The sequence below is a fragment of the Acanthamoeba castellanii genome, assembly GCF_000313135.1.
Source record: "Acanthamoeba castellanii str. Neff unplaced genomic scaffold scf7180000084770, whole genome shotgun sequence".
NCBI classification, from domain to species: domain Eukaryota; phylum Discosea; order Longamoebia; family Acanthamoebidae; genus Acanthamoeba; species Acanthamoeba castellanii.
Window position 1 is genome coordinate 848,332 of NW_004457532.1, and position 14,593 is coordinate 862,924.

Genomic DNA, 14,593 nt, shown 5'->3' on the forward strand with positions numbered 1-14,593 from the left:
ACGGCTGTCGGTCTTTGCCAAAAGACGCGGTGGGTTGAAGGAGACGATGGTGAGGAGGAGAAGGATCAGGAGGAGGCGGCGGCGTCGCTCCCGTTGCCGGGCTGGGTGAACCTGGAGAGGGCGTCGACCCACGAGGCCAGCTCCTGCTGATCGGTGGTGGCGATGTAGAACACGCGACGAGGCACCTCGAGCTTGAGGGTCGGCCGCTTCATCGACTCGAGCGCCATCACGGTGCCGTTGCGCAGTCGCACGTCGTTGAGCGCCGCGCGCGCCGACGGACTGCTGTAGTACGACAACGTACCGCTCGAGTACAGCACGAACCACTACGCGCGCAGAGAAGGTGGTGGTCAGCACTTGGCCTTGCGAGTAGAGGCGTGACGATGGGTGGCGAGAGTGGGGGGGGGAAGGGTGTAGAGCATCATACCCGTCGCTTCCAGGACTTCCGGTTGTGGCCCTCCTTGCTGAGGTAGCCCTGCTTGACGGTGGCGGCCTCCTGTGTGCTCTCCGCCTCGATGTCTTCCTCTTGTCGCTCGTGTTTCTACAACACACACACACACACAACAAACACAACGCAACGAGACACATACAAAGGGGGCGTGAGTAGGGAGTGGGGAGTGAGCTTGGGGGGAGAGGTGCGTACGGTGGGGCTCTCCGCGATGGCCACGGACCCCGTGAGTTTGCCCACCCGCAGCCCGCTCGCGAAGAGTTTGATGCGGAACGGCCGCGGTTCGGTGCCCTTCACGTCCAGCGATATCACCCCTTGCGCTGTTGTTTGTTTGCACACAACACGCCACCGCCCACTTGTCAGCTGCGCGCTCACAGACCAAGGGAAGAAAGAACGAAGAAACACACCCAAACGACTGGCCGAGTCCTTGGCGGCGCTGTCGTGCACCAGGATCCACATGTGTTGGTTGGCCTGCGCGCACCAAACCACAATGCACGATGCCACCGCCGCACACGAACACGAACACGAACAACGAGACGAGGCGCGTGAGTGATCGGCCGTTGTTCGCTCACCCGTGCACTGAGAGGGCTGGGCCGGGGCGTACCAGCCATGCTCGGCTCGGGCTGATGGTGTGCAGCTGGTGATAACTCCACGTCGCCGTTGTTGTCTGCAAACACGATACGACACACCACACACACACACACACATACACGGCACACACGACACACACACGCCACACGCACACGCCACACACGCCACATACACGGCACACACGACACACGCACGACACACACACACACGACACGTCACGCACGCCACACACCAACACGACATCACCGTGAGGGCGAGGGTTATGTGGGAAATTGGTTGGTTGGGGGGGCAGGAGGGGTGGCGTACGCGTGGTACGGTGATGGTGGGGGATTGGGAAGCGAGGAAGGGAGCGTGGAAGGAGAGGTAGGGGCTGGGGGACTTGACGAGGACCGTGGCGGCGAAGCCCGGCGAGAAGGGCGGCGGCGGCACCAGCGTGAGCGTCACGTCCGTGAGCATCACATCCAGCCCCATCCCGAACCCCTGCTCCAGATTACGAGTCACCGCCATCTCCTGCACCATCTGCGCACACGCACACATCGATCAAACCACCGCACACGCGCACACGCACACGCACACACGACCAACGAGACGAGGTGCGCGAGGACAAGGGGGCGTACATGCATGTCGGGATAGAGGAGGGGGACGGAGTAGACTCCGAAGACGGGCGAATGGTCGGAGGTGGTGAGCTGGTCGCACGAGGCGTACGCGTGGCACTCGACGTTGAAGTTGGGCGGGGTCTTGCACAGGATGCGGTCGCAGTACGACGGCGTTCGCATCTTCTCCTCCGAATAGGTCCGATCCCCCCGATTATACCTACGTGCGTGTCGTGGTGCGTGTCGTGTCGTGTCATTGGTCGGGTTACGCGTGTGTCGTGTCGTGTCGTGTCGTGCGCAGGTACCGATAGGAGGGAGCGAAGCGGATGGGTGGTTCGGTGAAGCCGGCGAAGCAGCGTTTGTGTTTGCGCTCGATGAGGAGCTGGTCGCCCTCGCAGAGCTCGTCCCACCGCTCGGCGGCGATGAGCCGGAGCACCTCGGCCCGGCCCGTGTTGATGCGGTAGTTGAGGTCCCCGAAGAAGAAGAGCGCGTGGAAGTGGTTCGTCAGATCGAACGAGCTGTCCGTCAGCCGCAGATGGTTCACGATCGTCCGATAGTTCTCGTTCCGCGCATACACCCTCTCATCCCTTCCCAGACGACCGCAACACACCGCAACACACCGCACCGCACACACCGGCAGATGAGTGGCCGAGGGGGTAGAATGTGAGGAATGCTGGGGGGGAGGGTACCTGGCGGCGAGGTGGGAGCCGACGAAGCAGAGGGAGGTCTCGATGAACTTGAGGGCGATGCCGAGGCCGCCCTTGTTGCCGATCACGTTGCCGATGCCCGTGGGCACCGAGCCCGTCGTGACGCCCGAGATCCGGTGCCGGTGCTCGCGCCGCACCAGCACCATCAGCCGCATCATCATCAACGACTGCGTCGCCACCATCACGTAATCCTCGCCCAGTTGCGCCTGTACGGTGGCTCAGACACCACACTGTCACCAATAGCGCACACACGCGTTCCACCGCACACTCACGACCGCACACGCACGACCGCACACGCACACGCATAGGGTACCTGGACCAGTTTGAAGAGATCGGTTTCGGAGTTGACCTCCTGGGCGGAGATGGCGTAGAGGTCGTAGTTGGCCTCGGGCTGCAGCCACGGGCTCAGGCACTTTTGCGGTGGCGCGTTGCCCATGTTCCACGTGCCCACGAACACCTCCACCGAGTCTCCGCCGCCCCGGTCCCTGCGCACCGCCCACGCGGCTGGCGCGCCCCCAGACCCAGACCCACCGATTGGAGACGATGATGAGGGATCAGCCAGACGGAATGCGAGGAATAATACGTAAAAAAAGAAAAAGAAAGAGAAGTGAAGGTGCGGTACCCTCGTAAAAGCGTTCGAGCTGTTCGCGGGAGGGCAGGAGGAGGCGCTCGAACTTCTCCCGTCCGCTCCACAGCAGTTTGAGCTTCTTCTCGTTCACGTGCGACCGCAAGACCTGCAACCACACACGCACGCACACACAACGTGTCAGATCGCACTCGCACGTGCGAGTGTGGTCCATACCTGGAGGAGGGTGTGGTGGGGCCGTTGGAAGGTGGGCTTGCGGCCGTCGGGGTAGCGGTAGCGTAGGGTGCGGCCGGGGAAGTCCACCTCGATCACGAGCGGCTTCTTGCGGGTGCCCCGGCCCACCACCTTCTCCACCACAAACGGCAGACACACGTCGCAGTTCTTTCCACCAAAGCCATGTCCGACGTCAGGCGCCACCTTAAGTGAAAGTGGGTGGTGTGGGGTGGATCGTACCCTGCGGGTGAGAATGACGTCGGTGGGAGCGGCGACAGACTTGACCTCGAAGGGCGGCTGGGAGGCGGCGAGTTGCCCCCGCGGCGAGCGGGGCTCGAGGAGGCGGGGCGAATGGTGGTCCACCTCATCATCGATGGTGGCCCACCGGCCGCCGCTTCTGTGGCGCGTGCGGCTGATCGACATGTAGGGGGGCAGTTTCAGAAAGCTGCGGGCGTCGCCTATGGTCTGGAAGCCCATGCTGGACCCGCCGCCGCCCTCTGCAGAAGAAGTCGTTTGTTGTGACTGGGCGGACGAGGGCTGCCACATCGGATGAAGATTACGGTGATGACTGTCTACTCTTTTCTCTTTTGATGATGATAGTTACCACGGCGATGTTGATGTTGTTGGTGTGTCCCGGTCTATTTGGTTTGGAGTGTGGTGACGACCACCCACCCAAGCCTGGCCCAGTTTGGGAGAGGGGCGTTTTCCGCTACTTGTTAGGTAACCGTGAACTGAAAGGAAAGGGAAAAAAGAGAAAAAGATGGGGAATGGGAAAACGTGCGGGAAAAAGACAGCCACACGCGACCGTGGTGCCCGTCCTGGACGACGACCTGGCACGCAGAGCTGTGAACATATGTTCATTCCTGGACTACATGAGCTGATGACAAGCATGATGGTCAACGTTGGAGGAGAGGAAGTGGGCGCACGCTCGCCACACTCACGTTGATGTGAGTGACCCATGAGAGCTGGTGCCTAGGTGATCGTGTAGAGGCGCGGATCGTCCTGGAGCTTGTAGAGGTTTGGCCCCACCTTGGCGAGCAGGTCACTCACGTCGGGGCAGATGATGGTCGCCACTGCGAGCCGCTGCTCTGCACCCCGCACGTAGTGCAGCTTCCGTTTCCGCGGGTCATTCTCAAACCACCGCACCTGACACACGACACATGACACACGACACACACACACAACAATCCAACACATCTTTAGTCCCTGAGGCAGCAGGAAAAGAGCCCGAGGTGAGTACCTGCACAGTCCGTTGCCCCTTCCTCTTGTCGTGAACCACCTCGGCGAGCCAAAACCGATCCCCACTCGCTGGCTGGACATATGCCCAATTTATGACGATGCCGCCATGAGGTGTGAGACAACAACAAGGACGTGGTGTGTGTCGTGTGTCACGTGTCGTGTGTCGTGTGTCGTGTGTCGTGTGTCGTGTGTCGTGTGTCGTGTGTGGTTACCTCAGGCAGACAACTGATGATGGTGCCCTCGGTGAGTGTCCATTGGCGCGGGTCGTCCTCGACATGGGCCGACGGGGCGGGCACCGCGCCCTTGCTGCGGCACGCCTCGCACTGCCAGCTCTTCAGCTGCGCCGCCTTGGCCTGCACCATTTGTTGGAATGATGAGCAGGTGAGCTATAGTAGTGGTGGTAGAAGTACCTTGCTTAGACCGACGCATCCGGCGTGAGACCAGGAGGTGCACGAGTCGCATTGGATCATGAGACCCTCGGCCTTGGTCTTCCCACACTTGCAGGCCTGCACCAGCCTCCCCCCCCCAAAGAAGGCGGCGCAAGTTAGTGCAACTTGGCCCCACCGGGGTGGGGGCGGAATGAGAGGGAGACGGAGGAGGCTCAGGAGCAGGAGGAGGGGTGGTAGATACGCACCGCGCCTTTGGTCGGGGTGGAGCTGCCAGCATTGTTGCCATTGGTGGCCGTACCGCTCGCGGTCTCCTTCTCTTCCTCCTTTCCGTTCTTCTTCTGCTTATCCGCCCCGTTTGTCTCATTCTCTTCCTCGTCCTCCTCCTCTTTTTCCTCTTCTTCCTCGTCCTTCGCCTTTTCTTCATTCTTCTCTTCCTTCTCCTTCTCCTTTTCTTCTTCTTCTTCTTCCTCCTCCTCCTCGTCTTCTTCCAGTTCCTCCTCCTCCTCGTCTTCCTCCTTCTCCTCTTCGTCTTCATCCTGGGAATCGGGCACTTTGGCGATGGCCGGCGCTGACTTGGCGGAATCGGCTGTGGGGTCCTTGCGCGGTCGCTTCGCGACGGGCGGGGCAGTGTCCGCCGACCCCGACCCGGCGGCCTGCTCGCGCGTCGTTGCCGGCGCCGCCGCTGATGCCGTTGTCCGCTGGTCGGCCTCTCCTCTCGGTCTGGTGTTGTACCCTGTTGTTGATTTTTTTTAATGTTGGTTTTACGTAAACAGCGGCAGTGTGCATACAGCATATGGCGAGGGCGATCAGAGTTCGCTCTCCTCGATCAGCACGAGCGATCAGAGTCTCAATAATGGCGTACCGGACTTGTAGAAGCGATAGATGCAGACGCATTCGCTGAGCTGCTTCGTGGCGCCGGTGCGCGTGCGTCCGCCTCGCTCGTCGAACGTGATCAAATCGCCGTCGCTGAAGAGGGAGATGACAAGCACGTGTGAGGCCCATCACGAGAAGAAGACACAAGAGGCAACAACAAGAATGAGCCCATGGTACTACCTTAGGACCGCGCCTATACGATCCCCAGCAGAATGAGAACGCGGATAGTAGTACAAGCACAAGCACAAAGAAGCCCACACCATGACGTCGTCGTCATCAGCGCATGGTCAAGAAGGGCTACAACCAGCAATCAATTGGGGAGGGTGGAGGGTGGCGAGCGCGTACGGCCGACTTTCTTTCCGTTGACGAAGATGCCGTTGACCGACTTGAGGTCCTCCAGCACCCACGCGTCGGCATCGGCGTGGTAGGTGAGCATGGCGTGCCGCCGCGACACCAGCAGCGGGCGTCTCGGCGAGTCCAGCCATCTGTCACGCCATCATGAGCGTATTAGTCGTCGTTAGCAGCAAACTGTTTCGCGTTGGCGTCCCAAGCGAGTACACGAAGAGAGAAGGGGGAGATGACGAGGGGGGGACGCACAGATCAACCGAAGGGCGCAGACGCCCGATTAATATAGTGGGGGAAGCAGGAGGGGCGGACAGGCGGAGCGGGACGCAGGCAGGTACGCCTGGCTCTCCCACCATGTCGGATCCGCTCACATTTTCCAACCACGCCCCCGTCCATTCATCATCTCTCGAATCCACAGTCTGGGCCGCGGCCTCCTTTTCGCCCTCTCGCGCTTCACTCGCCCCGACCGTAGAGGAACTCTTCCTTTTCATCTTCTTCTCCCTCTACGCGCTCAACGATTCTATCGCGAAAGATGATAAGAAAATGAAACAATAACAAGAACTTTATGGATTGCCTCCACCACAACACTAAAAGGTCTCCAGGGAGCTGGTCGACCTGTCGATCTCGATGACCTCATCCATCTCCCTGTCCCTCTCCTTGCCCTTCTCCTGCAGGTGCTGCTTGTCTTCGAGAAGCGCCGACAACCTCCTGGCATCGATGCGGTCCCTCACAGCCTGCGGCATGACATGACGAAATGTAGTGGTGCAGCAGGGTCAGCCACCATGCTCTGCGTATTCGCAGCTGAGGAAGCCGGGTGTGCACCTTGACCAGGTTCATGGTGGAGGTGAGAAGAAGCAGGCCGCTGGTGGCCAGGAACACCTTGCGTTCATCGGCGATGGGCAGATTGAGCAGACCCCAGGCAGTCAGCGAGATCGAGGCGCCAAACGCCAGCCACGAATGCAGCACCCACCCGGCGCTGCCTCCAATGCTGGACACGATCGTCTCGCCCACCTCCGGCCCACCCTCTGCACATCACAGCAAAGCGCCGCGGTGAGCTGACCCCTCCACGGCAACAGTGGAGAAGCAAGTGGTGGCATACGGGTCTTGATGATGCCGGCGTCGACGAGGTGCTTCACGCTGTTGGCCTCCTGCAAGTCCCGCATGGTCTTGGCCAGGGTGAAGGCGCTGGCGGTCATGAAGGTGAAGCCCATCCCCAGGAACGCCTTCCTTTCATCTGCGAGAGCTCCCACCTCAGCCAGTGAGGTTGGGAAGTAGAGGCAGAAGAAGAGGAGAGGAAATAGTACGGTCGAGGTGCATGTTGATAAGTCCCCAGCTCGTTGCTGCCACGCCAGCAGCGAAAGAGGCCCACACGCCCAAGTAGTGTGTAGTGGAGCCCCTATACCTCCAAGAGAGGGGACATTGAAGTCAAGGCACACATCAATGCTCGAGGTAAGTAGAACGAAAGGTAATGCACAACTCCTACTTCCATGATGAGGTACCGTAGACAGCTGAGCACGAGGGGGCTCATCATGCCCCACCTCTTGGCCGACTCCTCCCAGCCGGCCATGTGGGCCGTCTCCTTGCCGAGCGTGTAGAGGTTGGTGGAACGTTCTACGCTTGCCATGATCGCTGGATGTTCGTCTTTTTGAGTGTAAGATGTGCGCTTGTGAGGTTGTTGGATCGATGTGACCCGCCCACGGCCCCACGCCTGCGGCAGACCGATCGTGGGTGTGATGGAAGGTCGGGATGCGTACGGCTTTCTGCTTGAACCAAGCCGGAATTCCCGCTTTTCACACGAGAATGAACAGAATTCCTGCGTGCCAGACATAGCCTGCATTCCGATCATGCCTGTGACTAAACACGGACAACACCGGCGCCTCTGCCGGCTCCCTTGCTGTTTAGCGAGAGAGAGGAGTCAGCAGGAGCAACATGGAGAACCCCTACACGCAGCAACCGCCCTTCGACAACGGGTCGTCGACCGGCTACCCAGCACAGCAGTCGCAGTACGCCCCCGAATCTCACAACCTGCCGCCCGTGCCGCAGCAGCAGCACTACACGGACCCTGGGGCGGAGGCCCATGGGCCGGGCTGCGGCGGGTGTGGGCGTTGCGCGGGGTGCGGGACATGGCTGGCGACGAGCGGGGCGGGCCAGCTGCTGGCCGACCTCACCGGCCACCTCTGCCGTTCGCGCCCCCTACGCCCGCTCCCCTCCGCGCTCTCCTTCCTTTCGGTGCGGGCCGACGCTGCCAACGCCGCCACCGCCGCCCTACGTCGCCACCCGTCCTTCTCCCTCCCCGCCTCCTCCTCCTTATCCCTCCCACGCGCCTCGCTACTCGCCGTGCGCCCCCCGCCCTCCTTTTGTTTTATTATTATTATTGTTATTTGTTTGTATTTATTTATTATTTATTTGAAAAACTGATGGTGATGTTATCGCGGTGGTTGCTGGATGGACAGGAGGAAGACGGACAAGAGCGCCCGAGCAAGGTCCCGAAGCAGCACCACGACTACCACCAGCAGCACGCAGGCCTTCCAGCGCCGACTGGCAGCGCGCCGGAGGTGCAGGCCAACCGCGTCATCTTCGTTGGTGCCACACATGCTCCCGCTTTGTTCTCATTTCCGTTGTTCCGCTGCTTGGCCAGCGACGCAGCCAACCGATCGGTCGATTGCTCACCGCCGCGTTGTCTCGACGCGACACCACGACACAACACAACACAGAGCCGATGGAGGGAGAGGGCGGCGATGGCGCGTCGGCTGGTCTGGAGAGTGCACCGGACGCGGCGGAGAACTTGCACTTCGAGGGGTTCGAGACCGTCAACTTTGACACCAACGCCTTCGCCACCCCGGAGCCCGTGCCACTTCCCCACTCCTCCTCCTCCTCCTCTTCATCATCTTCGTCTTCGTCCTCCTCTGCCTCGGCCGCTTTCAAGCGCCGCCCATCGATCGCCCTCCCCTCGCCTATCCCCCTCACCTGTACGCCCCCTTCGCTTTCGCTCTCTTTCTTCGCTCCTTCGCTGACCGGGGGGGATCGTGTGCGCACAGCGGAGGAGCAGGCTGGGCGGCGGCGACGCGCCATTTTCGGTGAATCGGTGGAGCCGGCGGGCCTGGAGGCCTCCATCGCATCCCTCCCGCGGCCCCACCCTAAGAGGTGCCATCCCCCCCGACTTTGCGGTGCCATTTCCTTTTATTTATTTCGAAGCTCACGCACCGGTGAGCGCTGTAATGTGTTGGGGGGGACTGGGGTGCCCACAGTGCGGAGACGCAGCAGGCCCTCGAGCAGGCGCTCAAGACCAACGTCATGTTCTCCCACCTCGAGCGGTACCGCCACCCGCGGCCTTCTCTTATCGACGATTCACCACCAGCGACCTACTCCCAGAGTGCAACGACTGACGCGCTTGCGAACAGGGACGACCGAGCGGAGCTGTTCGACGCCATGTTCGAGGTGCGCTATGGCCCCGGCGACACCATCATCAACCAAGGTGTCCAACCACACCATGTGTGTTTTGTGTGTGGTGGTGTGTGTGGTGTGTGCGGTGTGTGCGGTGTGTGGTGTTGATAGGCTCACCGCGTGTCCGCGGCGCACGTGATAGGTGATGAGGGAGACAACTTCTATGTGGTGGAGTCCGGCACGTGCGAAGTGTGGAAGTCCATCGACGGGAACGAGCCCGAGCTCGTCCTCACCATCGCCGAGGGCGGCAGCTTCGGCGAGCTCGCCCTCATCTACGGCACACAGCGCGCCGCCAGCGTCAAGGTCTGCCCTCCCCTCCCCCCGCCCGTCTCTCCGCTTCTTTCTTCTTTCTTCGTTCTTATTCGACTCACCACCGGCCATACCAGGCGAGGACGGCGGTGGTGCTGTGGGCCATCCACCGCTCGACCTACCGGCGGGTGCTGATGGGAGCCACCCTGCGGAAACGCTCCCTCTACGAGTCCTTCCTCAAGAACGTGCCCATCCTCGGTATCCCCCTCCCCCCAATTCTTTTCGTTCTTCTTCGCTTTCTTTCTTCTTCGCTTTCTCTCGGCGGCCAAAGAGCGAAGGAGGGTAGGTGCGACGTTGGTGTGTCGGACTCACCTGAGGTGTCCCGGGGGGGGGGCGGTGTGCAGCCCCGCTGGAGCGCTACGAGCGATTGATGGTGGCCGACGCCCTCGAGCCGGAAATATTCGATGACGGCGCGTCTATCATCACCCAGGGCGAGGTGGGCGACGCCTTCTACATCATCGTCGAGGTACGTACCTCGCCAGCGAGCTGGTTGCGTGCGTGCGTGCGTGGCTAACACGACGTCGCGTCCACATCACAGGGCCAAGTGCGGGTCACGCAGGGCGAGGAGGAGGTGGCCCGGCTCGGGGCCTCAGCCTATTTTGGTACCCCCTCTGTCCACGTCCCCCCCCCACGTTGGCTTCCGCCATTGTTGTAAAGGACCCTTCAATTCGAATGACGCCGACAATGGGCCGCCGCGTGCAGGGGAGATCGCGCTCCTCACCAACCAGCCGCGCCGCGCCACCGTACGTTGCACTCACTCACCCGCCTCTACGCGTCGTGGCCCTGACCTCATGTGGACGAATGCGTGGGGGGGGGTCGTGGTCGTGGTCGCCACACAGGTGGCGGCGGTGGGTGCGACTAAGTGTGCGAAGATCTCGCGCAAGAAGTTCTTCCGGGTGATGGGTCCGTGCCAGGACGTCCTCAAGCACAACATGCTCCGCCTCTACCCTCAGTACGCCGGCCAGCTCTGAGTCCTGCCCACCACCACCGTCGTCGTGGTCGTCGTCGTGTGCCCCTCTCTCCGCCTTGCCAATGTATGTTTTAGTACGCCCGCGCTCCCTCTCTCTCTCTCTCCTCTCTCTCGCGGTTGTATGTACAGCGGGTGCTGGGCGTGCCTCACGGGCACAAGTTGGCCACGGCGTCGGTGGTGGAGAAGACCCCCACGGGCAGGCCCTGCTCGTCGGTCACGTACACCTGTAGGCGCCCACGCCCACACACGACGCGCGTGTGGCCTCTGTCAGAGATGTGGGGAGAGCGAGGAGGCGGGAGGTGGTGCGAGGAGGGTAGTGCCCTGTGCACGCGGTGGCTGTGGAGAAGGTGCAGGGCCTCCGTGAGGGTGGCGCTGGGCCTGCACGTCACCGGGTCCTTGGGCAGCTCCTGCGTAGCGCTGAGGAAGGCGCCCACGTTGAGGCGCAGCAGCTCGGCCGCGTTCTCGGGTGTGAGGCACTGCGACACGACACGACACGCAGGTGAGGTGGGTGATCGAAGCGGGACGGGAGGCCGGGGAGGGAGTACGCGCAGGTCGGCGAGGGAGAGGTTGGCCACGACGCGCCCGCGGTCGTCGACCACGGCGACGCCGCTCTTGTCCTCACCAACGAAGCGCCGCAGGGCGTCGGGCATGGGCTCTGCGTGGACCAGACATTTCAGCTACAGTTGTGGCAGCTGGCTGAGGCGCCTCACGTACCGTCGCGCTTGACGGTCACCACGCGGGAGCCACACTCAAGCTGACTCACGGGCTTCGCCATCAACTGCAACGGATCCCCCAATCACGAGATGGCGATGAGGCGACATGAACGTTGCAGAACAAGCAAGCACAGAAGGATGTACGTCGGCGGGGAGGTGCTTGATATGGCGTAGCGCCCACGACACCACGCTCGATTGCCTAAAAGAGGAGCAAAGAGTTTGACTTGGCAACACCGAGTAGGGGAAGGGGAGGCGAGTGGAGGAAGACGAGAGAAAGAGAATGTACGAGAGGAGGGCGAGGGGGGCATCGGTGGCCTGGTCGAGCACGAGGAGGCGTCGAGCGCGAGACTGCTTGAGCGCACGTACGCCTTCCACGAATGGGGCGTCGTTGTAGATGAAGGGCAGGCCTGCTGCTCCTCCCTCCTTTGCGCCTGAACGCAGAATGAAATGGTGAGCCATCTTTCTTCTTCGCAGGAAGCATCGAGTAGAGGGCGGAGGGCGGTACTGCCGGCGATGAGGCGCACGGGGGTGTTGAACACCTCGGGACGGCCGGCGCTCTCCACGATGGCGAGGGCCAGGTCCATGAGGTCCACCATCCTCGCTGAGCGGAGAGAGCGGGCCGAGTGGTCCTCCAGGACGGGCGCCCCCGAGATCTTTAAGCCTGTGCATGTAGAACGAGCGTGTAGGAGAACAAAAAACAGTCGCTCTTGTACCTACACGCTGCCTGACCACTTTGGGACTCAAGGAGGAGCAAGTAGTGGAAGAAGAGGAGGCGCTTATAGTACCTTGCAGCTTGCGTAGGGCGATAGCGAGAGTGTCGTCGGGGCGTAGGGACATGAGCACGAACTCGGCGTCGCGTTGGGAAGGCAGCACCTCACGCACGGCATCACCCACGGTTACTTGGTCCATCGCTGCTCGGTTGCTTGTTGCTGTCGGTTGTTGGGTTGTTGTTTGTTTGTTGGCTTTGCGGCCCTGGTCGTGGGTGCTGGCAAAATAAAGAGTGGTTGCTTTCTCGCAGAGTGTTTGCGACCAATTGGCAGAAGTTCACGCGAAAAACAGCACCATCTTGTGAAAGACTGAGCCTACGAGCCGAGTTGACGTGAAACCACAACAATTTACAACACCATTCTTTCCTTCAGTGAAACAGAATGTCCCTGCTGTGGCTTTGCCAATGCGTGTCGCAGAGTGAATAAAAAGATGGATGAGACCACCACACCTCCAGAGTTGCTCCTGACGAGCTTGGATGCCAACGTGCAGGCCTGCGTGCTGCGCTACCTCGCGCCGGCCGACCTCGCCAAAGTACGCCCCCCCCCAACTCAACTAAACTCGTCACACACACCACACTCACACCACACCTCCACGCTGTCACCTCGGAACTAATTTGTGCGGTGGTGGTTTGGTGGGGGGACAGGTGGCGAGGACGTGCCGGGGGCTGGCGCGCGAGGCGGCGAGCGACGTCGTGTGGTGCACCCACTTCCTCCGCCGCTTCGGGCTCGATTTTTGGGGCGAAGCCGCCGGTCGCCACCCCTACCACGTACGTTCCTTCACTGTGTGTGTTGTGTGTGTGTTGTGCGGCGTGTGCGGCAGTTAAAGTTGTCTACAATGGTCGGTTGTGCCCAACAAGTCGGTGCCGGAGGAGACGAACGAGTGGCGGGAGCTGAGCGCCGACGACGTCTTCACGGCCTTCTCTGCGCGCCTCGCCTCGGCCCCTCCGAGCGCCCACGCCACAGCAGCTGGCCGCGACCAGGGCGATGACGACGACCACAAGGAGGAGGAGGAGAAGCACCACGACATGGCCCGCGCATTGTGCGAGTTCGCCCAGCGGCATGGCACGCACCAGGGCTACGGCGGATGGAAGCACGCCTACCTACGGTTCGACGCCACACGATACACGACGCACGACACACACGACACACGCACCAGATCTTTATCGGTGGTGTTGCAGGATGCACAAGATGGTAGAGGTGTTGACGAAGCGGACGGATGAGGGGCTGCTAGTTGCCGGCCTGCCCGCATTCGACGCCCTCTCCGCCATCGCCAGCTCGATCCGAGACGAGAAGCTGGTGGTGTCCGAGCTGGGCACCAGCGTGGAAGAGGACCTGGTCAGCCCCTATGGTATGCCATGTGTACACGCCATGAACGTGTGCGTCGTGCGTTGAGTTTGTCGTGTGTGTCGTGTGCCGTTGAGACAAGCTGTGTGCTGCGTGCGTGTGCGATCAGGGGAGTGTCGGGTGATACGCATTGCCGGGAATCGCTTCATCTGGGCGAATGGTCAAACCGCCACCGTCCCGCACGACACCACCATCTGCGTCATCCGCAAGCCCAGGTGCGACCGTGCATATGTCGTTTATATATTATACATATATAGTCTACATATATAGTTCTATACATTAGATACAAATATATTGATGTTTAGTTGTGTCACCAGGAACTGGTTCAAGGGTCCCCGTGAGCTATTCCGTGGCTTTGGCTTGGCCCAGGGTTCGATCAAACTGGTCTACGTCGTGGACGGATCAAAGGTGGAGCGCAGCGACGCCTACCAGGATCGCGTACGCACGAGCGAGTCTCTCACATCCCCACGGAAGCATGCTCACAGGACACGCACGACACCGACGCGAAAACCACACACACACACACACACACGACACACACACGGAAAACACACACGCCAGGCGTATCGCGAGCTGCATGGCGTGCTGGGGGAAGGCAAAGGCCGATTCTTCCCCACCATGCCCATCCTGATGTGCCTCCTCAACACCGAACTGGCCAACGAGCTCCCCATCATGGAGCGCCTACGGGTGCGTGTCGTGTGTGCGTGCGCGTGCGTCGTGTGCAGCACTGACCACACACACACACACACACACACACACACACACACACCACAGATTCCTCGCTATGTGGAGCCGCACCACCACTGCCCGTTCTACGATGGAGCCGTCTTTGTCGGGGTGGTCTCATTCGCCCTGCCGGACAAGCACGTCGACCGGCCGACCCAGGCGGCGCTTTTTGGCAGCGACGACGAGGAGGAGGACGCCGTCGACTGGGAGGCCGAGGCCGACCGGCAGAGCAAGGTGGCCAACGGCCTCGCCTGGCTGCTCGTCACGAGTACCCGCATCGCCCGCGACCCTCCGCTCCTCCTGTGTGCCCTCCGCGGTGACACAAACCCCCGCACCTTT

General features: G+C 61.3%; 5 protein-coding genes and 1 pseudogene across 5 annotated transcripts; 2 read left to right on the top strand and 4 right to left on the bottom strand.

Moving 5' to 3' along the window:
• Positions 1 to 65: 65 nt before the first annotated feature.
• ACA1_267300 (inositol polyphosphate phosphatase, putative) lies at positions 66 to 3,612 on the bottom strand (the record flags this gene model as incomplete). Its single annotated transcript, XM_004341509.1, has 13 exons — positions 66 to 323; positions 425 to 538; positions 641 to 765; positions 859 to 916; positions 1,050 to 1,112; positions 1,343 to 1,555; positions 1,654 to 1,849; positions 1,935 to 2,216; positions 2,319 to 2,542; positions 2,650 to 2,840; positions 2,959 to 3,070; positions 3,139 to 3,339; positions 3,376 to 3,612. The coding sequence occupies 13 exons, from the start codon at positions 3,610 to 3,612 to the stop codon at positions 66 to 68; spliced, it is 2,274 nt and encodes a 757-aa protein (XP_004341557.1).
• A 495-nt stretch (positions 3,613 to 4,107) lies between these two features.
• On the bottom strand, positions 4,108 to 6,472 carry ACA1_267310 (PHDfinger domain containing protein; the record flags this gene model as incomplete). Its single annotated transcript, XM_004341510.1, has 9 exons — positions 4,108 to 4,281; positions 4,376 to 4,447; positions 4,587 to 4,727; positions 4,785 to 4,880; positions 5,009 to 5,496; positions 5,626 to 5,729; positions 5,817 to 5,829; positions 5,982 to 6,121; positions 6,294 to 6,472. The coding sequence occupies 9 exons, from the start codon at positions 6,470 to 6,472 to the stop codon at positions 4,108 to 4,110; spliced, it is 1,407 nt and encodes a 468-aa protein (XP_004341558.1).
• A 96-nt stretch (positions 6,473 to 6,568) lies between these two features.
• On the bottom strand, positions 6,569 to 7,605 carry ACA1_267320 (yiaA/B two helix domain containing protein; the record flags this gene model as incomplete). Its single annotated transcript, XM_004341511.1, has 4 exons — positions 6,569 to 6,715; positions 6,804 to 7,006; positions 7,081 to 7,208; positions 7,481 to 7,605. 4 exons carry the CDS (start codon positions 7,603 to 7,605, stop codon positions 6,569 to 6,571), a joined length of 603 nt encoding a protein of 200 aa, XP_004341559.1.
• Positions 7,606 to 7,910: 305 nt separating this feature from the next.
• Positions 7,911 to 10,705, top strand: ACA1_267330 (cyclic nucleotidebinding domain containing protein; the record flags this gene model as incomplete). Its single annotated transcript, XM_004341512.1, has 12 exons — positions 7,911 to 8,210; positions 8,435 to 8,564; positions 8,696 to 8,829; positions 9,031 to 9,125; positions 9,230 to 9,295; positions 9,383 to 9,456; positions 9,568 to 9,728; positions 9,812 to 9,932; positions 10,079 to 10,200; positions 10,273 to 10,336; positions 10,392 to 10,477; positions 10,574 to 10,705. The coding sequence occupies 12 exons, from the start codon at positions 7,911 to 7,913 to the stop codon at positions 10,703 to 10,705; spliced, it is 1,485 nt and encodes a 494-aa protein (XP_004341560.1).
• Positions 10,706 to 10,850: 145 nt separating this feature from the next.
• On the bottom strand, positions 10,851 to 12,326 carry ACA1_267340 (CBS domain containing protein; the record flags this gene model as incomplete). Its single annotated transcript, XM_004341513.1, has 8 exons — positions 10,851 to 10,928; positions 11,034 to 11,180; positions 11,250 to 11,359; positions 11,419 to 11,482; positions 11,562 to 11,616; positions 11,704 to 11,848; positions 11,923 to 12,078; positions 12,203 to 12,326. 8 exons carry the CDS (start codon positions 12,324 to 12,326, stop codon positions 10,851 to 10,853), a joined length of 879 nt encoding a protein of 292 aa, XP_004341561.1.
• A 288-nt stretch (positions 12,327 to 12,614) lies between these two features.
• ACA1_267350 lies at positions 12,615 to 14,574 on the top strand (annotated as a pseudogene).
• Positions 14,575 to 14,593: the final 19 nt, after the last annotated feature.